Below are 25184 nucleotides of genomic sequence, written 5' to 3'. Positions count from 1 at the left end.
ATAAAATGCAGTGCATATGTGACTTTAGATTGTACGGCTGTTAAACAGCCATACAAAAGAAGACACATTTGACAAGTGTGTACCTAATGATCTCATTCCTCACTGAATTGTTCATATGGTTGCATCAGCAAGTTTCTCGTCGTGGCTTTGTTCGGATATTTACTTGGCATAGGATGTAGGAATACCGTTTGTGAGATGATTTTACAAACCGATACTGAAGGTATTACATGTGATTCACAACAAGCCTATCATGTTATCTGGGACTGTTATTTTCCCACACCTGATAGCTCCTGGGTACAAACATGCTTCATCTCATGTTGCCATCATTTCTTTGATAGTCAATAAAGACTGTGAGCACTGATGGCACCGGAAGGGATTTTTATCTTATGAGCATATTATGTGCAGAACTTTTAAAATTAAGTGTTTAATCAATTCATCTTTAAAAAAAAACATCCTTTGGTATTTATAATTGTTTGGTAGAGGACTTGAGATTAACTTTTTATTTTATTAGCTGTGCAAAAACAGGAATTATTTGAACTGTTTTTGCATCTTCAAACTGCCGTCATATGACGGCAGTTTGAAGGATAAGCAAACTTTAATGTTTTTTTCTGAAATAAAAAATATTATTTAAACGATCGTAAATGGAGCGAAGACGTGTCTGCTTTTAGGCTAGACGTTTCCATTCAATGAACTGTACTCATTGTCATGAACAGCTCGACATCTGCTTTTGAATTGGATTCTAAAGATGGCTACATGAGGAACATTACTTCCTGCACTGCACACACACACTAAGAATTATACCAGTTTCAAGGAGTCTTTTGGGAAAGTAAATATGATTATATTTTAAATCAATATTGATCCACTTTGATGATGAGCAGATTGGTTTGTACATCCCTATTTAGAGTGAAACATATTTCTCTGAGCTTCCCAAAGGAAGTAACTATTTTGATATTCTTACATATTTGTGTAGATGTATATAGGGACGCATAGCCAGCTGGCTGCTTATCTGAAGCTCTACTTTGTCTTTTAAGTCATCTTGAGTCGACAATCAGGCATCATTACAGTATTTCAGATGAGCCCCCATCATGCATCTGGGTGCCAGCCAAACACTGACTGGAACATTGTGTTTTCTCTGCACCTTGAGCTCCACCGACTGTCCTTCTCCAAAGCACCCGACTCCTGCCTCAGCTCCCTTTTAACAAAGCAGGTGATGCTAATGTTTGTGGTTAGCTGTTAACTGGGACAACAACAACCTGTCCTCACCAATCCCCGATGAACCAGCTGATGAATGTCACTTCACTGCTAATGCTCCTACAGTGGGGTTGTCTGGGAAATGAGACAAAAATGAACGATTTGTACAGGCGTTTGCTATTTTCCTGTCCCTTTGGACACCAGTTTTGTTAACGGTGTGGGTGGACTGGAAGAGCTGAGGTCTTTTTATAGCAGTTGACCACCTCCCTGTGTCCTTACTTGAGTTTAATTTTATGTAAGAGGAATGAGGTCTGTTATGTGCATCCTGGGGTGTTGTTTCGTGGTGATATTTATTAGACTTGTGCAAAAGGTGAAATCGAGACACTCTGACACAAACCCTCTCTACCAGGAACCTTCTTGGCGCTTCAGAAGAAAGATGCAATAATATCTGCTGCTGTGAGGCAAAGTCCCAGTCGATAATGTATCAACTAATCTAATCTGCAAGGCTCATAGTCTGCTGTGAATTACAAATGAAGTGTACTTTTTTCCCGCTGGGGATTTTCCACGTGTCCACCATATTTAGCATTACATTCATTTATCTTGTGTTTCATGTCAGTATGGACTATATATGCCATTTTATATTTGTTTCTGTTTTATTGCATTCCACCCCCCAACCCTTGCAGCGCTCTCTGACTCACATGGATCATGTAAAATAAAAGCGACAGTGCTGCTTTATGTCACTTTACCCACACTCTTTTCTTTTTCATGGGCTGCAGACACCTGATTTCTCTAAAGGCTAAAAATAGACTCCCTCAGACCCTAACTCCCCCTCGTCGATGCCCCCTCACTTCTGTCCCTTTTCTACCACGTACAGGCTATTTCTTTGGGAAGTCTCTCTGCGTTGTGCCCATTGTTCGCTTCTATGTGCCAGACAAGCGCTCCGCGTCTCTATTCAGAGCGTTGTCTTTCTGTGTGAGAAACGTCAGAATCCCTTATGGTATAAGACTGAAAGAGAGTTTTCGGGTTATTATTGCTCTCATAAGAAAATTCCAAGGTGCTAAAGCCGGGTTTTCCACAGAGCTGCAACCTGACCTCAGAACCTTTTGAAATGTGAAACAAAGTCCTATGACCATGAGCATCTTTGAAAATGGCCTTTTATGGTCAGTGTGAGAGACTGCCTCTCTCTCTTTGGTCACTGGGTAGAACACTTTTTTTCGTGCACATTATCTGTGCTGGTATTTCACCTAAGGGCAGCAGACGACTTCTGCTGTTCATGAGCAGCTTTCTTATCATTGACAGTTAATTTGCCTTGATGCATAGCATCCTCTGAATGAACACAGGCCTGCACACTGGTCTGATGACTCTGATTCAAAAGAAACCTAAGACTGATAGAATGGTAAACAGTGGATTTATTTATTTTGTTGTCGTGTCTTCCGACCACTTGAAGCACTTTTCCGCTCCATGTCATTCCCCCATTCACACCCACTGATAACCGAGGCGACCATGCAGGGTGTGCCCATCAGGGGTTAAGTGTCCTGCCTTCTGAGCCACAGTTGCCACATTAAGGTATGAAGAAACAGATCGAGATTGTTGTGTTAAGATCAGAGTTGTGTTCTGTCCTTACTTTTATCAACTCATTGATCTGGTACTTTTGCAGAGGGGTTAGCTTTATATTACTGTACCTTTTTATGGATGAAAGGTCATTTGCTAAAAACACGATTAAACTTTCCTCTCCTTGCTTCTCACGGTTCCTCTAGTTTAATAGTTGGCTAATGTGTGCATATTTTTTGGTTTCTCAGTCCTCAATTCACACCCAAGTTTTCAAATCCATCCTCTCAGTGTCTAGAGCATGAAAAATAGGGCACAAGATGGATTTCAGCAGACTTTTATTGATATTTTGAATTTAAGTAAAGTGTTAGCAGTAAACACAAAGGTACTTTTGCACCTTGGCTAATGTGTATCACACCCACCACTGTATATTTGATTTAACATTCTTTTGTATAGACAATTTTTCTACATACAGTATACTACAGTGACATATTTAGGTTGACGGTTTGTGAGAATCGGAGGCTGATGCTGTCGCCAGAAGACAGAAACCGGAGAGCAGTGGAAATGAGCCGAGGTTGGGAAGAGCAGAGACTGGCAGAAGTGAAAGTGGAGACAGGGGAAACAGGAGAAAGAAGTATCGGCCCCGGCAGCCTCTGGTCTCTACTTTTCTCGTCACTCTGACTTCATCTTGGCAACCAATAAGAAAAGAGCCCAGTGTCTCCATGGTAACTCCCCCAACCCCTTTCAAGCAATGATGGAGAGGATAAAGAGGCCAGAAAGGAAATGTATTTTGGCTTTTTTTGTAGTGAGTAGTATCCATTTCATTTGTCTTTTTTGACACAGTTATTAAAAAAAGTTGCATTGCCAGTTATCAGAGTGCTAATAACAAGTGCAAAATTGAAATCAATCAACTATATTTCTCCAATGGCCACAAAAAAGCCACTATTTTCTCAAATATAAAATCACACATGCTTTATTTGCCACCTCATTTATATCTCGGTGTCAGGTTTGAGCTTCTTACAGATATTGGAAATATTCTTACACTTTATTTTACATTCAGTCATTTTCTTTTTACTTTTCATCTCAAATGCCTACTGTGTGTGTGTCTGTGTGTTCATGTGTTCATTCAGCCAATACCACTTTTCACTATTGTAAGAGTTTGCTAGTGGCAATGATGGTGGAAATCCATTCGTTGTTATTCCTCCGAGCCTTTGTACTATCAGTGGTGAGCAAATACTTCGCAACAGGCTCCACATTCGAGGGTCTTGATTTTAATCAGCATTTTGTTGCTAGTGAACACTCATAAAGGAGCTGATGGAGATGTTTGAGAGAGATAATCTATATCCACAAAAGCATATCTTGCCCTGTGGTCTCTAGCTACATGAATTAGTTAATGGGATAGACAAAATTCTAGGGTAGCGATGCTTTCCTCTTCTGTGCCTGGGTTACATAATACTGCTCTCCGCGCAGTGTATTTAGGCTTTCTAAACGCTCCGAGAGAGTGACAGCGAGGGGAGATTCTCATTTAACCTTGGAACATAACTGATTAATCCAAGTGTAATTTGCATAAGGTCATCTAATTTTGGATTTCAGTGTGAAGTGTGGGGTTGATTAGAGATAGAGCTGGTATGTAACATGCCCGTTTTGGAAAGCTGGGGACTGATGAGCACCACTGAGACATAAGAACACAATGCCTTTTGTGTATTAATGCAGCTTAAAGTTCTCAGCAGTCACTGGGCACCAGATTTATGTAGAATGTTTTTATTGCATGCTGTGGGGGTATCTAATCTAAACTTAAATGCTTCCGATGTAGTGAGTTTCTCTGATCTGCCTCGGAGTGAACCCATGTTTGCCATGATTTTGTTTATAAACCGCAATATACAACCAACCATATATTTAGAAAGAACAAAAACCAGTGGCAACAGCTATATGTCAAGTGTTACTTGTTGCCTTATGTTGTAATCAGGTATTGCAATATCTGACGAGGAGGAGGAAGAACACAATGGACAAGATGTTCACAGGGTGTCAATTATTTTTATTTTAGCTTTCACCTTTTGATGGTGATGATGAGTAAAGAATAAGGGCAGGTTGTGCATCCTACCTCCTTAGCTTTTGGAGGCGCATGGGCCTCCAGAGGGACAGGAGAAGAGATGGCCTCTTCTTCGGGCACATCACGGGAGCTTACTGTAGAGTTTGTGGACAAGGTGAAGCACCACTATTTATTGTGACTTTGTTTGTTATTACTTGTATTTACCTGATTCTACCGCTCTGCTGGCTAATGGCACGGCTCGTGATGCTAGTTACTTATGTTGTTGAAGCAAGTTGTGGTCTTTGATGCTAAAGTACCTGCTCTTAGGAGATCATATTATGTGGCTTTTTTTAATTTATTTTTTTTAGCTCAGCCTCATTTCAAATTGCAGCTTTTATGCAGTCTAAATGACAGCCCTTGCCAAATGGTTTCTTCTCTTTTATGCTTCCTCTTTTTAAGCCCCTTGTGGTATAACATACAAGCCTTCCTGACCTCTTTTTGAATATGGAGAAAAGATAAATGTTTGCTTACCCCTTTGTTGCTTTAGTGAAGTCGAACAACGAACAAAACATAGCCTTTTGTCAGAAAGCCTACAACCAAACTCCACCTGTATACGGAATAGAAATGTTCTAGTCGCTGTTCCATGAACTATAGAGATTGGAATATCTTGTATCAATAGTCAAATGTATGATTAGTACCCCTGCACATTCACAAATATGGTATAGATAAAAAGTTAGCATTAATACAGATAGATTTAAAGATGAGGATAAAATATATCTTTCTTCATTAAAGCCTAAGCAGGCAGTTTGTGAAAGAGCTAAACTGATCGTGTAATCAGTAATCTGTGCCACATGTTGATCCAAGTTATACACCTGATAAATGATGTGTCATCTTTTGCCCTTGGACAGAATGAGCTCATCTTATTTTTCCGTCTTTTTTTACTACATGCTTGTTTGAAATATGCTTCATGGGCTCTTTGGTACAGTAAACTCCATCACTCTGGCCTTGGAGTGTACACAGCCCAGAGCAAACAGCATTGTCCTAAAGCCTTTTGACATTTTAACTGGATTGGTGGATAAGCCCATCAACTCAATCAAGGGTTCTTGTCACAGGCAGAGGCTGTGTTTGCAGCAGTTGTCATAGCTGAAGTCTCTGCAATGTCCAGGCAATCCTGTGTGAAATTGATCTATGGTATTTTAGGCAGGGGCGAACATTTCCCACTGGTATTTTAAAGGGGTCTCCTCTTGGGTCAGTCATGAGGGAACCCCTGCTCCCCCTCCAGCTTTTCTGGGATCCTCCACTTCTTCTGTTGCTCTGGCTCAAAGTGGTGCTCTCTGTTTGTTTGTCTGAGCCCTTTATCTTATACTTAATTTAATATCTATTGTACTGTTGTTGTTGATTGTCTAGTCTATTGTCTTATGTTACAAATGCTATATTTGTGTAAACATTCCTGGTGAATAAAGGTATTCTAATTCTAAAACAGGCTTGAATTTAAAAGAGCACATCAAAAAAGCCTCCTGTGAGTCAACACCTCCTTCCCAGTATTGTGCTTTGTGTCGACAGCAAGGCCCAGCTGTTGCTCTTTGTCCTGTGGTCAACCTGTCTGCTCTTCTTGTAGATTTCCATCCTAACATATATGTTGTACCTTCAGAAAGATTTAGTAATGACATATTCCGTTATTGTGATGCAGGACAGCTTTGGGTGGCAAAGGAAATGGATCTTGTGAAAGCTTTATTTAATGTTTCGGGGCCAAATGGTAGCCTCTGCTCTGTGGTGGACGTAATCCAGTCTTTTCAGTGTAGACATTTCATCTGTTTAGGTTAGACACTTCTTGTTTATGCCTTTTTAGAGGTGAGCACTTGTTTGTTTATTTCAGCTGTAGGAGTCCCAACTGTGTAATTGTGTTTACAGGCAATGTCCTTATGCCAGCTGTGGTGTTTAGCATCATATTATCGGAAAAAGTCTTGAATATAAAACAATTCAAACTTATTTATATTTGTCATAAACACACAGGTGCATACATGAAATCTGAGCATTAGGAGCAATGGGCTGCTGTAAAGTGCCCGGGGAGAAACTTTGGGTTCAGTGTCTCACTCAAGGACACTTCAACATGCAGGCAGGAGGAGCCGGGGATCAACCCCCTAACTTTATGGTTAAAGACGATCCCTTCTATCTACTGCGCTTCAGCCTCCCCATCTAGGATGATTACACACACCATTAGTTATGTAGAGGGCAAAATTTACAGTTTGTTTTTAGTACAGAGAACAAGGACCATAGAAGGGAATTAAATTTGAAGCACATGTGCTGCACGGATTACTTTCAAGCAGATGTGTGTTTCAGTAGTTGGTGTCAAACTGTGGGATTCTCAATATATAATATTCAGTTCAAGAAAATGTACAAGGTAAAAAAAAACAATAGACAATATGAAGTGTCAGGTAATCTTTTTTTCTTTGTTGATCATGAGAAACTTTTGTGAATAGGTCTTGATTCTTCTTTTTCTGATATTCACTGTATGTTTATTTGCTGTAATTAGCTGTATGTGACAAACCATATTATTCTATTGTTTGTTTATGTTTTGTTGTATGGCGGAAAAAAATAAGCTTTTTCTTCTTCCTGCTCCTTTTTAGATCAGGGAATACGTACGCCGAGTTGTGTTTCGATCGTGAATTGCTTTTTTGGTTTTATTTATTTTTGGAGTTGCATGAATGCAAGATGAGTCGGTTGCAGCCTTATACACTTCGGGGTGCACCGTCCTGCCATAGGTAGCCACATGTGTAACAGGCCAAAAAAGTGGTGGTGTGTTGAGGTACAAATCAGTCCTACTCAAAGTTTGTTGCAGCCATCGTTAGCTTCAGTTTTGTCCGAACAGGAGCAGGAACATTGGAGGCTGCTTTGTGATGAGCGCTGTGCAGTGGCGTGTGCTGCTATTGCGTCACTGCCTAGAGGGGGCAGAGACGGTATTTTTAGAAAGGAAGGAGCATATTCTCTGAACAAACAACGTCAGGCACTCTGCTTGCGTATGCTAGGATTATTGTAACCGGGCTATTTATAGTTTGTGGATGTGTGTGAGTGTGTGTGTGTGTGCGTGTGATTTTCTTTTTTTTCTGGGTCAAGCATGGTGCCAGTACACTCTCGAGGCTGCTGGTGGATCATGCATTACAGCTCCTATGCTGTGCACAGCATCTGCATCATTCACAGGTTTAACCAAGCAGGGCATTTTTAGGTCTGTGTCCGCAATGCTGCTGTAAAGGAGACATGTTGGGGATAATCGTGGAGCAGCTGGACACTTGAAATCCGTGATTTGATCTGGAGTTTATCATTAAAGGAGGAGATATTGCTTATTAGTGCTGAGGCACAGCCACAATGCATACAAATGTGTGGGCTGTTATAATTTTATTTCATTTCAGTTTACTACGACTAAATACTAAAACCAAATTTTTGTGGAACGCAAGTTTGGGTGTGTCCACCCGAATAGGAAAGACACTGCTACGAAAAGCAACTCTGAAACAAAACACGAGAAGTGGTTTATTTTAACACGATGAGATCAACAGATTGTAGGGAGGAGTGGGAAGCTGAAGCTAAAATGAACGTGGAATCTCTGCCCAACAAGTATAAAGACAAGAAATATTAAAATGTTTCTTGTCTCCTTTAAACATTTTTGTCCTGCTTGTTGCATGTAACATATTCTTGTTTATCCTGGAACAAAATTGCCACATGGAAACTGTTACTTTCTCTGAAAACTAAGCAAAGCAATATTATTGAAATAAACGTTTGATTAAAAATATCCTATAAATTACTAATTGTACCACTGTAACAATTAGTTGAGCAATGAATCAATTATTCTGAGTTGTTCATCTGGGAAACTAATTGGTCCTTATATCCATTTAAATCTTTATTGGAAAATGAATTTATTAAGACAAAAACAACAACAGATCAATTCATGGTGAAGATAATGGTTTGTTGCTCTAACACATAGGCATACTGTCATAATCCTGCTTAACAATTGGGCTCATAATTCACATGCATCACTACAAATCCCAGTACCCCCTCACATCACCCCAGGCTGCTAATTCATCCTGCTGGATAGAGAGATGTTGTGAATGAGCGGCATCCCTCTGTGAAGCTGCCTGTTGCTTTTCCTGTCTCTCTCCGTTTGTTCCTCTTTGGTGCCACGTTCTTGCAATGTGGGTTGCCAGTTGGTGGCAGCTGCCTGGACTTTGATTCACCGACAGACAATCGCACAGTAAATGAATCTGTGTCAAACAAATCAAAATAACTGTCACATCCAGAATAGTTTGCCAAGAGAAGTTTGTTGCAGCATCAGTTGCAACCCACATTCAAACTGTTGCCACATTGTTGAACCAAGCTTCAAGTAGATTGTCAAGCTGTTTTTAATCAACACTGTCAATCCGGGTGAGCACTGTGACCTTCTCCTCTAAAGCCTGGCACTAACACCTAGAGGCCTCTCTCGGGCTCCTGAGCTGCAGGCTTTTCTCTGGGCCTCTCCAGGCTAACCTAGTTTTATCCCCGTCTTTCCCAAGAGTGCAGTTATTTTCAGCAAAATGTGTCTTTCTGCTCCAATTTTGTCAATGTGTTGTTTTTGTCGAGCAACAATATTATATAAAAGATGATTTCTAGAAGTGTGCACTTTTTAATCAGAACACCAACCAGTCTGTAAGTAAACACCTGCTCCTGGTTGAAAAGTTATACTGGCTGCATCTTTGTCTTGGCAGTGTGTCAGCGAGCTTATGTGTCTTCAGTGGGGAGTTGTGGGGGCGAGAGCACTCGACCAGAGCCCTAGCCGACACCAGGATCCTCACCAAAGCTGGCCTTTGTTCACGGGACAAAGTGAGGCAGAGGGAATATTAATGTGATTAGCTAGAATAACCGGGTGCCAGAGCAAGGTCCGATTGTTTGCCACAGGTTAGAAAAGAGTGAATATTTGGGTTAAGCAATGCTGTGTTGTCTTACTTGGACAACCAAATGGAGGCAGAGCCACGGTGGTGGTATTGTCACTCGTCAGACACACACTGTACGATACAGTCTCTGGACAATGGTGACCAAGATGCTTTCACCAGCCGTTTCAAAATACAGACTGAAGTATCCTTTTATTAACTCGACTTTTAAATCTTTTTGTTGTTGACGTGTTGGGAGATGTGGACAAACACGTACGACAAACTTATTCCTGATGGCTTTCTGCTCAAAGGACCCATGTTTTACAAGACTTTCCTTACATACATTCAATAATGTGCTTCATCACTTATTTTGATCTTTCGTCTCCCGTTCCTTATGGACTCCTCTTCAATTCATGTTCCACTTTAGCTGACAGTGTGCAGTCAGAATCTTGTTTTGTACTTTCTTGGCTCTAGAGTTGTTCTTCTCTTTCTGGTCAAAAACAGACTTCTGCAACTCACGCCACCCACACGTTGGTTATGTATAGCCCACACCTACCCCTATCTTCCCAGTGGTTTGAAAACAATGCTTTGTGTAATTCTGAAGCTGCTATTTGTGAAACCTTGATCATGCACATGGGGTTCTTACAAGGTTATGTAAGGCTCCCCACTCAACTGTAATCCTTCTTACATTGAGTGAGCCCCCCATGTGACGGTGCTGAAGTGTTGGGGGCGACAGGGTGGCTGTTTGGACCTTTGGCAAGGCACGGGTGCTCGCCTTAGACTCCAGCCGCCTGACCACACACACAACACATACACACATACACACACACAGAGCGGTGACTTGTATAAGAAGAGAAGTTTATCCTGGAAAATTCCTTACTTGGAACTTGCACGCTGGATGGAGACACAACGCTGATGCTCGTCCTCGGTGCCGGGGTTTGGACCAGACATACAGTAATTACATTGAGCATATTCCCTGAATGATACTCCGGCTCTCCTCTCCTCTTCATCTGTGTGTGAGCAACAGAATACATTTTTGTTCTCGGTTATGTGTAGAGGAATTTTACAGCTTGCGTGCTGCAATATTTTGCTCTTGAAGAATCTTTTTGGTTGCTGATTGAAGCTGGTTTCTGATCTTGAGTGATGTGTGTTGATGAAGACCTGCTTGAGGAACCATTACCCTTTTTTAGAGATCCATAAATCAGATCAGAGTTAAGAGCATTTTTTGACTCGAACAAACACTGGCTAGATGCAGGTATTTATTTTTTGTAATATATTCATAGCGTGCATACCTAATGCTTTTATTTTGTTCTTCCCCCACAGGAATCGTCAATGTGGACTTCAGCTGGTGATTTGACAAGTCGCATCTAGGAGCCGCCGCGAGTGTTTCCTGTCCCCTCTGTCCCTCCCTCCCCCTTCCCTTGTCAATCTTCTCCCCGATCCCTCGATCTCCCTCCTTTTAATATTCACCATGCTTATCAAGGAGTACCGCATTCCCATGCCCATGAGTGTGGAGGAGTACCGTATCGCCCAGCTCTATATGATCCAGGTGAGGTCACAACTCCATATTCCTCACCGAACTCTCATCCACACACATTCAGCTGAAAACCGCCAGTGGTGCGGAAACCAGAATACAAAAACAAGCAGTATGAGGGGAGAAAAAATAACAGTGCAATTGCAGCGTGCCCAATTATGAAATGATTGGTCACACGGTCTGACGTCAGTGAGGTAATGGAACAAAGAGAGCTTGTGTCCCGATAGATTAGCAAAACTTTATGAAGCTGGCTTTTTCTTTCCGTCATAGACTGCATGTTTCTTCAAGAGGAGGGTGGGGGCACCCTGCTTTCACTGCAAACTCATTGCACACAAAATAACGCAATGGATCTGGACTTACTGCTTTGTCCGTGTCAGGAAGTTTAATTTCTCTCCTCGAACCCTTAGCTGGAGTCTGTGGAAGAGCTTTAGGGTTTACAGCTCTAAGCGGGAACAACTTGATTTATACAGCTTTGATTATCCTGTGTGGCAACATATTTTCTCTTTATATGACATGTGTACGTGAAGGAGGATAAATTTAATCCTGTGGTACTACCAGGTGCACTTTGAGCAGCATTACCCAGGAGAGGCATGGAAAGCAACGACAATGACTTGGAGAGAAAAAACGGCATTAGTTACTATTATTTAGACATATTTTTGAAACATTCGGACAATTAGGTGCATTTTTCTTTTAAAATGTTATTGTTTGAGGCAAATGTTTGGCACTTAACATTCAGCAGTTGTGCTGGGATTTGAGCTGCACGGGTGTGTAATGTGTGTGTATATATATATATATATATATATATATATATATATATATATATATATATATATATATATATATATATATATATATATATATATATATCTCATTGCTTTTATGTTTGTTCAAGAGTTATCAGGTGACCTGTTTCTTGGTTAAAAAGTGTACTGCTTCTTCAGTGATCTTTATATTGTGGGTATGTCACTGAAGGAAGGCTTCGATCAGGAAATAATAATTGTCAAGTGTGTGAAATATTCTTATATACCTAGTTTATACTCTCCTTATACTCATGTATATGAGGTAGTTGAGCTGAACAGCAATACAGCCCTCAGGGTGCAACTTGATTGGAGAAGTAGGAAATTCTTCTTTTTTTTTTTAGCTTTTGACCTTCTCATAGACGGCCCTTTGTGACAACTTTTAATCTGAAAACCCATTTGATTAGTTTGATTATATTGAGAAGGTCTTGAATAAGTATTCACCCACTGGTAGAACAATACTTCCAAAACAAGACAACAGTTTTGCCAACCTGTATTTGCTCAGATGGCCTCTCCCGTCTGTTCCCGATGTACTATGAAAACATTTTCTCCCAAAGCAATGGAAGGTTAGCTTGTTGTAGTGTATTAACAGTATAAAGGCCTTTGTCCTTTTTGTAAATTAGTCTCCAAAAGAATATCAGACTTTACAGTTGACAACTGTTGTCACCCCCCCAAACCGCCAAACAGACCGGTAATCCAGTAGCGCTGAAGATGGTAGGGAGCATGACTCAGTTGTCATGCCCTAAAGCAAGCAGACGTTACAAGACAGCACAAGCTAGTCACTGCGCCACATTTTGATGCACTCAATTTCTTTGGCACATTAGCTGTATTGAAAAGGGTATTGTAGGAAGTTAAGTCTGTGAAACGCATATCTGCATAACTTCATTCCCAGATTTTCTGCATGCCCCGTGTTAGATCCTATCAGACAGGGCATTGTGCAAATAAGACGCGACGCATGTGCGAGCAGCTTTACACAGTCTTGAAAGAAGTTCATATGTGCATTCTCAAGCATGTAAGTGAAAGAAGAGGAATTATTGCATTTGTGACCCATAGTTGGCTCTTCCCCTGACCTCACCTTCTCTCCACAGCTTTGTTTCTGTGAGGCTTCTGTCACTATGACAACCATGACATCAGCAGCGTGCCGATGGTCAGGTTTTGTTCGAGAGAGCGAGTGAATGAAAAGAGGAAATGGAGGATAAAAAAAGAGGTTGCAAAGGAGGGAGTGAGAGAAGGGGTGGAAGGAAAAGAGAGCTGTATTCGAAGCAGAGAGGATTTTGCTGGCGTCTGTGAATACCCTCGCTTCACTGCTGTATGTTACCAGGGCAACTGCAGCATGTAGGCAGGCCTGCCTGCCATTCGTCCCCAGTGTTAGCCTCATAGATGAAGTCAGGCCTCGGGATAGCCTGGCCATATCCGCACCTCAGCCAGCTATGCCCCACCCAATCTCTCCTCCCACTTTCTTTCCTTTGCTCTTACAATTGCGCCTTCTCATTTGAAAGATAATTAATAAATAAATAAATTTATTATCACCACATCGGGATTTGCAGTAATGCACAAAGCAAATGCTGAATGTGTGAAAAATTAAATATGAGAAGATCTCACTGCGTCTCATTCATCTGCACACATCCATCACATTCTGACTAAGCAACTGTATCTGTGGAGTGAAGTGAAAAGAAGCATCTCCAACAGGAAACACTCCTCGCTAACTTGATGGCAAGAGGAACAAACCAGGACGTGACTCCCATCCTGTCAGAGTGGTCGGATCTAAACACATACGGCAGGCTTTCATTGTGAAAGGTTTATTTGTAAAAGTTTTATGGCTGTTTAAAGAACGGTTGGTGAGAGAGAAAGAGGGCAGGACTTGAAATCACTTTGTCATTGTGTGCTGAACCAAAAAGTATTTTACAGTAGAACAGTGTAGAGAAGAGCCCTGTCTCCCCTTTGGAGACACTCAACATGCCTCCAGAGACTCTTGAAAACTATTTCTTCATCAATGTCCTCCACAAGTACAATTTGTACCTGTACACAAATGAACCAAACAAAGATCACAAATCATAGGGGATAGTAATACATAACCGCTCAACCGGAGAGAAACACCCGTTGTATTTGGCAGGTTGCTGTCTCCTGTCAGCAATCTAGTTACAGGGATAGTCCGCAGTGGAACATAATGAAACTTATTTTTTACTGTTACCTAGACTGCTGACTTTACATCCAGACATTACCGGACAACTGTCTACAAGTTGTCTGTATACAAATGAAAAACAATTGCACTTGGAAAGAGCAACAGCAAAATATCTTTCCAGATATAATGATAATAGTACTCACTATAATGGACAGACCTTATTTTAAGCCAACTGTGTTTTGTGTTCTGGAGTGAATTCCTTTACACTTCCATTTGTGAAACTATGTATACACTATTGTTTACATGTGTGTACATTTACAGCTGCATACATTTCACAGTGTTCGTATGCATAAAGGTCACTACATTTTTCAACATTTGGTTCATGTCTCGCGTCCTGGTTGGCTGTACGGCCGGTTAGATGGTGTTGTGGCGTCTGTGCTGTGTCTTTGGATCTGTGTCTGGGCTGTTGAGAGCAGAGCGGGTGGCTAATGAATGACCTGTCAGAGGTAATGAGGTCCGGAGCACTGGACGATTCAGTGGCTTCCTCCTCCCATCACTGACTCACTGCGTTGCCTCCATCCTGACTGAAAGAAATATCTCCCCGTTATCCCAGCACTGAATACTGTGTTCATGCTTTGTGTGTGTTACATTATGTTAAAAGATCGTCCAGCGGCTGATGAGAGCAAGATGATACATCAGTAATCTCTGACATTTATGGTCCTCGCTCTTTGCGCCCTGTGTTTTTAATATCGTCAGCACTTGGACTATGCTCTGTTGTTCACGTTTCCTGCTTCACTGATTGCATAACAATCCTGTGCCTTCCTCTTTCCATGCCACACATTCCTGTTTTTCACCTAGTGAGTCACCTAGCTGTAAGTCACCTCAACTGCATCTGCAAGCTACACCCAGCCTCTCTTCCCGTGTGCACCTGTAATGTAAATATTGATAAGGTGTGGCTCCATGAGCCGGTTTTGGGCTTTCTGATTTGCAATTCAGAGCTGCCAAAGCTTTCAGGAAGCTATTCATTGTCCATTCATCGACTTCTTTTGCTTGTTTCAAATCAAGGATAAATTCATTTGAACGTAGCACTCCATTTACACGACACTACTTGTATGCAAACATGAAAACTTAACACACTTCAACCTCCATGTATTAATTCTTTCAACAGAAAAAGAGCAGAGAAGAGAGCTGTGGTGAAGGAAGCGGGGTGGAGATTCTAGAGAATAAGCCCTACACAGATGGACCGGGTGGTACGGGCCAGTACACCCACAAGGTTTACCATATTGGCATGCACATTCCCAGCTGGTTCCGCTCCATCTTGCCCAAAGCAGCACTGAGGGTTGAAGAGGAGTCGTGGAACGCCTACCCTTACACCCGCACCAGGTGAGGTTTGCAGGAAGGACACCTCCACGCCCCTTCAGAGCAGGAGTGGGAGTGTATTAAACTCTGCCAAAGTTTGCAGAAAACTATAAATGTGTTCTTTCAATGGTATAAATGTTCAGTGCAGAGGTGTCTAACTACAGCGGCAAGTAGTTGTACTCCTCCGTACACGCGAAACAGATCTGATGATGCCCATCGTGGAATCCTGCTCTGTGCCTCAGTAAAAGAGAAAATGATGACCTCAGAGCAAGTTGTCAGAATATTGCAGAGCAGACCATCAGATCGGCGTGTGTCCAGCAGCGCATACAGGATGTCGGATTTTGATGGGGCTTCACTCAGAGGGTGTCAGTGTGTTTGTCTGTGTGCGCCCTGACAAACACAGACGTGAAGCTGCTGAACAGAGAGGTGCCCTTGATTATAGTGTCAGGATATTGATGGACTGCAAGTGCCTGTTAACATATCTATTGAAACAGTGACAGCTTTGCTGCACACGCCTTAGATGCAACAGATGGGCATGGCTCACACGTTTCCTATCCTCAGCAGTGAGAGGGTACCCTTAATAACATAGATCTGATCTAAAGCCGTTGAGAAGTCTCTTAATTGGAAGCAGATGTCAATCATAATTCAATGTTGCTTTATTGGGACAATTGTTCTGTTTTACTTGATTCTGTTCCCTCGCCTCCTTCAGATATACCTGCCCCTTTGTTGAGAAGTTTTCCATTGACATTGAGACCTACTACAAACCTGACACAGGCAACCAAGCAGATGTCTTCAACATGTCTGCAGTAGAGAAGAGGCAGAGGACTATTGGTGAGATCATTTAACCCTGAACAAAAACAACATAAGCTCAGATGTACTTATTTTATTTATTGTGTATCAGGTTCATTTAACTTTCAAAGTCCAACACATTAGATCAGTATACACACTGTGTGGCTATATTAGAGAACCACAATTTCATGATACTTCCTTCAATAGTTATTTAAGGAGACAGGTTAGTAGTAGACTTAGTCTGATGTCTTTATATCTGTCCTCTTGTGTGTCAAACATAAGGATCAGACGAGGCCCACTTGTGGAAATATAGTGCAACCGCATGTTTGTTCTGTTCGGTTGTAAGCCCTTTGAATATGAAGCTCCTCAGAAATGAATTGTTTTAGGGCATGCAGTGCCCCAGTTACAACATTGATTGTAATCATTTTAATGAATGACTTATTCTTGTATGTAACCCTGAAATCCAGTTAATAAAATAATTTCAAGCCTTTAAACACAATGCCTTAAAACTACCTCACCCCCTTATGTACTTTATGTACGTTTTAAAGCTATGTTTAAAAACATGCAGTAATAGCATAATTGATGCAATTCATTTAAAACACCTAGCTCTATTAGTCATTGCTTTCTGGATTTGAACTACCTTTGGCAGACCCCATCGACATCGTGACGGATCCAATATTGCCTTATGAGTACAAAGCCGAGGAGGACACACGGCTTTTCAAGTCAGACAAGACCCAGAGGGGCCCTCTGCAGGACGACTGGATAGAGGAGTACAACAATAACCCTGGCAAGACCCCCATCATGTGTGCCTACAAACTCTGTAAGGTGGAGTTTCGTTACTGGGGCATGCAATCTAAGATTGAACGCTTCATCCATGATGTTGGTGAGTATGCTGCCACAAATGTTACAGCACGGTATCAGGGGTGTTATCTACTATAATGATATATAATATGTATAATATACAATGATCTAAATGTGTAAACCTTATGGTTCTTTGAAGTAGTTGTGTGTGATGTTTTACCGTTTCTGCCTAGGACTGAGAAAGGTGATGGTGCGTGCCCACCGGCAGGCCTGGTGCTGGCAGGATGAGTGGTACGGTCTGACCATGGAGGACATCCGGCAGCTGGAACTGGAAACCCAGCTGGCCCTGGCCACGAAGATGGCCCAGTTCAGTCAGGCGGAGGAGGCCACAGAGGCTAACGGAGGTGCTCCATCTCCGGACAAAGAGCAGGAGGTTAAAGAGGCGATCAGCTCCATTGAAGCTGAGGAGGTGGTTGTAAGCTCAGGTGGAGAGACTCTCCAGCCTCGAGGTGTACTCACCAAGCAGTGGTCCACTTCATCCCGATCCTCCCGCTCATCAAAGAGAGGAGGTGAGGAGCATGCCTTCTTGACCTATTCATCCGTCACTTCTGTGTGGGTGGCTTAATTGTTCAATCCGTCCTCAGACTCCTTTCAAGTTTGAGGTATACCAACAACAAACCATGTGTAAACACAGCCAGCTGTGATAAATGAGACTTCGGAATTCAACAAGGTCAAGCATGAAGCTTGTGCAAAGCCAAAGTAGCACAATGCTATTTCTGTTTGTAGGATTTTTGTGTGTTGATCCTTTGTAGTAAAGTATCAAACACCCCCCTCTCCTGTAAGCTTAAAAAGGTGCCTCTTTAAAGTGACTGGTTTGCTGTTGCATAAAGATTTGCTGGTGATTGAAGTGATAAAAACTCTGTAGCTCCACAGATCGTATCGTAATGGCTCAGTTCTGAGTGAAGAAGCCAACTGAAATGTATTGGTTCAGCTCTTCTAAAAGTAGACAGTAGATATTGCTTGAAGACGCATACAGTCGAATCAAAAATGCCATGCCAACTGAAAAGTCTATCCAATGAGAGAACATAGACAACATGTGTTGTTTTGTGGTTCCGTTGTACACTGGTGTATACAGCTCTTAAGCCGAATGAATCAATGTAGAAGAGCTCCGAGCTTAAATTGCTTTTCTGTTCGATGCCTGACTATTTGGAATGATTTCATTCTACTTGACTGTTTGTCAACTATCCCACTCACCTCTCCTCACCCCTACAACTCTGTGTATCTCACCTGGGTTATTTTTAGCAGCAGCTGTGACATCACAAACTACATGTTTGAACACACCCATCTCCAGTGTCACCCCTACCTCAAGGCAGTGCTCACTGTGGCTGCCTCTTGGACCCTGACTCTCATCCAGCGTGTCTCGTCTCACCCCTGTAACATACCCTTGTGGTTCTTTCCTGGGCTATTTTTAGCAGCAGTGCTGACGTCACCGACTAGAGGAGGCTGACGCTCTTCACACTGATCCTCCCCTCCACCGCTGCTGTTTCGCCCTGTGTGCTGACAGCTGCAGCTGTGCCCCCCTCTCACCAGTCTGCCACTTAGAGCAACACCCCCTCTGTCCTCCACACTAATGATATACTGTATATGAAGCATAGACAGAAAGAGATGTGATAGACATGGCCTGCCTTTAGTATTGCCATTTTTCCCGGCTGGCATTTGGTAGTCGGAGTGCTTGTAGCTTGTCTGTGTAACATTGGGGCCCACTTCTCACGCAACCCCTCTGACCACCAAGCAGTCCATCTGTGATGCCCCACAGAGATTGTTGCATGTTTATATAACACTGTGTGTGTGTGTGTGCGTGTGCGTGTGTGGGCTGGGGGAGATTGTGCAATGTTTATTTGTTGTAGAGTGTATGTGTGTGAGTGTTAAAAAGGGAAAGAGAGAGGCTGAAACACATGTCCCAAAATAACAGTGAATTTTTTGTTCATGTGCGGTGTTTCAGTGAGCCCATCACGTCACAGCATCTCAGAGTGGAGGATGCAAAGCATAGCTCGAGACTCAGATGACAGCTCTGAGGAGGAGTTCTTCGATGCTCATGGTAACCCAGTTTTCATTTCTAATTGGAGTCAATAGTTGGATCAATAGTGTTGTGTTTGTGTTCAGTTTTTTCAAGAACCTGCTTGTTCTCCTCTCTCCTGACTCTGCATGCATCTCTTTAACCACAGATCAGTTCTTAAACTTCCCAGATACCCAGCATGCTTTGGGGCTGCAGTTGAAATAGGTGGGTGTGGTACGACATCCTGGCTCTCTGCTGGATGAGACTGGCCGAGGACACGGGTCAGGTGTATCATCCTGTTGTCCAGTCCAGATTTCACAGTTACTGTATCTCTGTCCATCCGTCCTCCTCATTGTTTACTCACACACACGATCCTTTACAATTCACAATTCCAAGCAATAAATGCGGGGTGGTGGAAATTATTTAATTAAGTTATAATCATGACGATTAAATGAGAATAAAATTGTCATTTATTATATATGTGCAGATTTAGCTGCATTTGTTTGTTTCCACCTGTTTGAAGTGCAATAAATATCTACTCATGTCATTGTGAGAAGCTGGTATGCAATCATTACACTGAATAGTGTTAACAGTTGATCATTTATTGCATTGAAGTGTTAATGTTTGTATGGACTAATTATTGCATGTTGGGAGCATGTTATCAAATGAATGGATTAAATGCATGACCACTCTGTCATAAAGTAGTGTACATAACCCTGTGTCTCAGTGACTACTGACATGCTGCTCCACTGCCCATCTCAGGTTTTATTTACAGATGTTCTGATGCTGCAGTTATTTCATTATGGTCAATAAATTAGCCTGGTGTATCAGAATGAAGATACAGTGTATATGAACAGAAGTGCGTGTGCTTTTGTGCCCGGATGAATCACATGGTAGAGACGCACACATTCTATTTGGAGAGAGGCTGAGTAATACAAAAGCTCAGCTTGCCTTTGGTATTAGAGTTTTACCTTTTTGAAAGGTCTGTAGTCACGTTCCTCTTGCAGAAATTCTCTGTTACAAACTATTGACAACCACATTTATTTTTGACTGTCAAGTTCCCCTTTTGCTGTTTTTTGTGCAAATGAATAAAGGAAATCTTTCTGAGGAGAACTCCTCATAGATGCCACATTCAGTGTGTCTGGTAATGCAGTAAGCGTTCTTCAAACCGGATAAAACAAATGTAACTGCTACAATTACACATTTCTATAATCTAACTACTATACAACTTGCAATTGAAGCTGGAAATAAGGTGAGGGTAAAGAGTTATCAATATAATCAATATGCTTATTTATTGATGAATAAATAAAGTCAATAGATAACATTTATTGATTAAGGTAAAGCGTACACTATTATTTATTGATTAAGGTAAAGCATTGATTATATTGATAATTCATTACCGTCACTTTATTTTTTAATTTTTTTAGAAATTAAAGAAGTTAAGCAACTAAGCTAATTACTTTACAAATAATAAAAGAAAAAGTTACTTGTGTGTACAAGACACACAATCTGTACGCAAATGAAATGAATGATAGAAGTCTCATTCTGGGATTTGTGTTTCTGAGAGACAGTCTGCAACTTCCTGATTGCAAAGCAACAACAGTTGTGTTATTTATTGTATTTTAACTGCAGTGGAAGTAAATGGAATTACATGAGATTTCTACAAGTCATTATGGGGTAATAAGGGATATCTCTTATATTCTGCATCTCCTTTTTTAATTCACAGATTCATGTCGGTGGATGGATAACAGTCCATCAATTAATTTATTTAAATTCAAAAGATGAATACTAGTTCAAGCCTCTTCTCAGTAGGTAATGGTTCCGGAAATGGAGTTGTTTTTCTACTTTAAAAATCCATTTTGGTAATATAATTTCACTACTTATTGGCCACTGTCATCTAGCACACAGGTACAAAAATGATACATCAATCATGAGAATACTCAGCGTAATATGCATTTGATGGCCACCATTAAGTCGTGATAAATATTTATTGAGTGATTTATTAACTTCATCTTTCGGGAACGCTTGACAAGGTACCTTTTATGTTGGTCAACGTTACATAACTGAGGAAGCCAATGTCACTCAGATGACCCTGTCAATCTTAATAAATTGTTTATGCTGTTGGCGCTCCAACAAATTTGTGAACCCTGGGTGGCACATATACTTCAGTTGATCACGATGCATCTTGTGTCGCCCCTGCAGAGGATCTGTCGGACGGCGAGGAGGTTTTCCCAAAGGAAATCGCCAAGTGGAACTCCAACGAACTCATAGACAAGATTGAAGCTGCAGACACAGATGAAACACCGGGTATGATGAAGAGTATGAGCACTTCATCATGAAAAGTCATTCTGCCTTTGAAAGTTGATGTTAAGAATGTGCGTGTGTTTGCAGGTGAGCTGTTGAAGGAAATGACGGTGGATTATGAAAGAGCAAGCTGTGAGGAAAGACTTGATGAGGTACGTGTGTTTGACCGTGAATGTGTATTTACAAAACACAATGCTAACCAGCAGAATTATGTCTGAAATAAATATTCCTAAAGAAATCACGGACAAAGCACTTCAGGACCCAACGGCTTCAGTTAAACATGGTTTCATGATAATAATAATAAAAAAAAGGATAAGAGAAGGGCTGTTTTGTCCCTGAGCCTCTCTGTCCTCTTGTGTTCAGATGCGTGGCTCTGTTAGCGGCCAAACCGATAGCTCTCCCATTCCCACCATCACGGTAACAAGGCACCACTCAGTAAGTACACATGTTGGCCTGAGTGCACTGTGGGCTACAGTAGCTCCACAGAGGCCCCCGACCCCCGTGAACAAACCCAGTACTTACTGCCCATGCCCTTTTTTTGTTGCCAAAACCTGTAATCCTCAACCTCACCAACCTCTGTTCAACTTCTGTGTACTTGCAGCTGTGGCGTTGAGTGTACATATAGTGCTTCTTTGAAAAGTTTTGTGTCAGACTTCAAAGACAAAACTGCACATTATGTTGTATTTAATGTGACTTGTCATCAGGAAGCATTGTCGTGGTTTGCTGTTAGTTGAACAGTCGTCCAGGTGGAGTGTTGGTTGTCTTTGTTCTGTTCCCCTTCGTGGTTCCTTACCCCCGCTCTGGTTTTGAAAAGAAGTTTGTTTGTCATTGTGCTGTCCATGTGACTCACAAATCTGACAAAACACAAATAATTCCATACACAATAACTCAAGCATTATTGTTTATCTGTGATGCTTCCCACTCTGTAAGCATGTTGTCTTTGGTCGTGCGGATGAAAGGGATATCTTCATGAGTAAATATATCATTTATTCTTTTCTCTGTCATCCCCATCCATCACCCGTGTTGTGTTACTTCTCTTCTTAGGAGAACTCGTCCCAGCAGTGTCTGCAGCCTTCCAAGATCCATGTGCTGATCTTAGTTCTGCACGGAGGGAACATCCTAGATACAGGCGGCGGGGACCAGAACAGCAAGCAGGCCGACATCAACATGATTAGTACGGCTTTCGACACAGTCATGCGTGTTCACTACCCCGCGGCGCTGGGACGCATCGCCATCCGCTTGGTACCCTGCCCTGCCATCTGTGCCGAGGCCTTCTCCCTGGTGTCTAAGTAAGAGGGAACACATGCTCACATTTTGTCTGTACGCTGCAAGCATCGTGGATCATGATTGACGGCCTCTGTTTATTGACTATGATTGCTGTTTGCTTTTAATGGAAATGATCCCGGTTGAGCTCATGACACTCGCTCCTCCTGTGTTTGTTTCTTCCCACACCTCTGTGGACTGCCTTGATCTGAAAATAACTTCACAATTTAATTTTCTTTTTTTTTCCTTTTGTGTCTTTTGCGGCAGCCTGAGCCCATACAGCTACGATGAGGGTTGTCTGTCGAGCAGCCAGGACCACATCCCTCTGGCAGCTCTCCCCCTCCTGGCAACCTCAGCTCCACAGTACCAGGAGGCCATGGCCGCCGTTGTCTTCAGAGCCAACCAGGTGTACACAGACTTCATAAAGTCTCTGGGCGGGGCAGCGTTCTCTGGCCAGGTCAGTTACTGAAGTTTAATATGCCATTTTATGTAACGATTTCTGTGTTTTGTTATTGTTCTTGAAGATACATTTTATAGCTACATAATATCCTAGTATCACAGCTGAGCCTTTTGTATGAAAACTTAAACAAAACTTTAACATCTAGACATTAAAATGCATCATGGTATACACTCAAAAACCATAAATGCCTTCAACGTTCTATTTTTTACTTTTTAATTTTTTACATATTAACCTTATTTGTGTTATTGAACTGTGTAGGAGCAGGTGTATGGATATTTTTGAAAACCTAAACCTTATGGATGTATGTCAACAATATAAATATTGTTTTCGTAACTTTATGTCTGACCTATTTCAGGTGTGCCTCATTGGGGACTGTGTGGGAGGAATCTTGGGATTTGATGCACTGTGCAGTAGCAGTCAGACAGTCAATGAAAGCCAGAACAGCAGTCGCAGGGGCAGTGTTGTGAGTGGACAGGTAAGAGACAAAACAATCTGGGCAGTTCATACAAATGTCAAAAATATATCTTAACCCTCATATGGTTATTTTTTAGACTTGACATTGTTTTGACAAATGCAATCGGAAATTCCAAAAGACATCCCCTCTAAAAATATGCCCTGCAACTATGATTTGTACAATGTAAACCTTTTATCTATTATATAAGATATATGGATTGTGTTCCTGAATCACCCCTGCAGGACCAGGATCTCCTCTCTCCTGGCATTATTGTCAACAGCGGGCTCGGGTCTGCCTCTCCGACCCTGGAGGGCAGCCGCCATCTCAGTCGCAGTAACATCGACATCCCTCGTGCTAGCACGGGTGACGACACCAAGCAGCAACTGCAACGCAAGAGAAGTGACTCCTCCACCTACGAAGTGGACACAATAAAACAACACCAGGCCTTCCTGACCAGGTATGTTGAGCGGGCGATGACAAAAATCATGATCTGTGAAATAACCTCAGTCTCATTTCTGGTGTTATGTACTGTCAAGAGTGTGATTTATTTTTAACTCTGCACGCGGACATTACTTTTTGCTGTGCTTCCAGCTTACATTCCAGTGTTTTGCGGAACGACACAGTGTCACGCAGGTCCAGCAGCAGCACTATGCTGGATGGAAGCTCCCTCGGGAAGTTTGACTTTGAAGTGTCTGACTTTTTCATGTTTGGCTCTCCACTGGGCTTGGTCCTCGCCCTGAGAAAGACGGTCATTCCTATGCTGGATGGTAAGCTAATTATATTGGATATGTTTTTGACACACTATGCAAGACTGAAAAATACCTTTTTCTTTCTACAAAAATCAGCGTAGTGACCTCTATGGTGCATACCAACAAAGTGTTAATTGTATGTCTCCAATGTTTTAAAAGCTAGTACGATATCTAAAGAAAGTCTGTGGGAAGGGTTTCCGAGAGCTCTCCTCTCTCATGTCTTTGGTTGGTGTCTCCCCCTAGTGGCCCAGCTGCGGCCTGCCTGTCAACAGGTGTATAACCTGTTCCATCCAGCTGATCCCTCAGCTTCCCGCCTGGAGCCTCTACTGGAGAGAAAATTTCACCTCCTGCCTCCCTTCAACGTTCCCCGTTACCAACGCTTTCCCCTGGGAGATGGAAACTCCGCCCTGCTTGGTGAGCCCTCTGCACCGGTGATGAATAAAAGCATCAGCGATATCCATTCAGTGTATATCCGGACATTAACAGTTAATTAATGTAGAAGGTATGTCAAGTTTTCTAGAGCAAAAATGTCTTGACAATTTCCAGTCACAGTTCCTGTTTTCGGATTTTACATGAAGCCAATTTCTGGCAACGGCTTTCTTACTTGCTGCAATTAAAACTTTTGTCAAGTAGCGGTCCTCTCTCATCACAACACTTTGAATGTTCCCAAGATGCATCACAGGGCAGGTGTTCGGGATCTCGTGTCCCAAAATAATTTTAACAAAATTTACATTTTCTAAGTAAAGCCTTATCTTTGTACACCTACAAAAAAAGCAGTCAGCTCTTTTGCTCCCACACAGACTCCAACATTGTTGTTGTGCAGGAAGTTGCAT

At 41.9% G+C, this 25184-nt stretch overlaps 1 protein-coding gene across 5 annotated transcripts in view; it reads left to right on the top strand.

The window, feature by feature from the left end:
* The window catches only part of LOC137778925 (membrane-associated phosphatidylinositol transfer protein 2-like), a 37599-nt gene that overhangs the window by 3566 nt on the left and 8849 nt on the right, over positions 1 to 25184 (top strand). For all 5 annotated transcript variants that reach the window (XM_068566299.1, XM_068566298.1, XM_068566295.1 and 2 more), the window contains exons 2-16: positions 10987 to 11212; positions 15285 to 15499; positions 16185 to 16306; positions 16914 to 17147; positions 17299 to 17634; positions 19068 to 19163; positions 21324 to 21428; positions 21513 to 21577; positions 21789 to 21860; positions 22470 to 22714; positions 22956 to 23145; positions 23504 to 23623; positions 23845 to 24059; positions 24194 to 24369; positions 24595 to 24765. In XM_068566299.1, coding sequence (XP_068422400.1) covers positions 11135 to 11212; positions 15285 to 15499; positions 16185 to 16306; positions 16914 to 17147; positions 17299 to 17634; positions 19068 to 19163; positions 21324 to 21428; positions 21513 to 21577; positions 21789 to 21860; positions 22470 to 22714; positions 22956 to 23145; positions 23504 to 23623; positions 23845 to 24059; positions 24194 to 24369; positions 24595 to 24765 — 2440 coding nt within the window. In that variant the 5' untranslated portion in view covers positions 10987 to 11134. The remainder of the gene's footprint in view (positions 1 to 10986; positions 11213 to 15284; positions 15500 to 16184; positions 16307 to 16913; positions 17148 to 17298; positions 17635 to 19067; positions 19164 to 21323; positions 21429 to 21512; positions 21578 to 21788; positions 21861 to 22469; positions 22715 to 22955; positions 23146 to 23503; positions 23624 to 23844; positions 24060 to 24193; positions 24370 to 24594; positions 24766 to 25184) is intronic.

This window comes from Clinocottus analis, unplaced genomic scaffold, assembly GCF_023055335.1.
Source record: "Clinocottus analis isolate CAN_PGR_092001 unplaced genomic scaffold, fCliAna1.0.p SCAF_7, whole genome shotgun sequence".
NCBI lineage: Eukaryota > Metazoa > Chordata > Actinopteri > Perciformes > Cottidae > Clinocottus > Clinocottus analis.
This window is presented reverse-complemented; position numbering and strand designations above follow the sequence as displayed.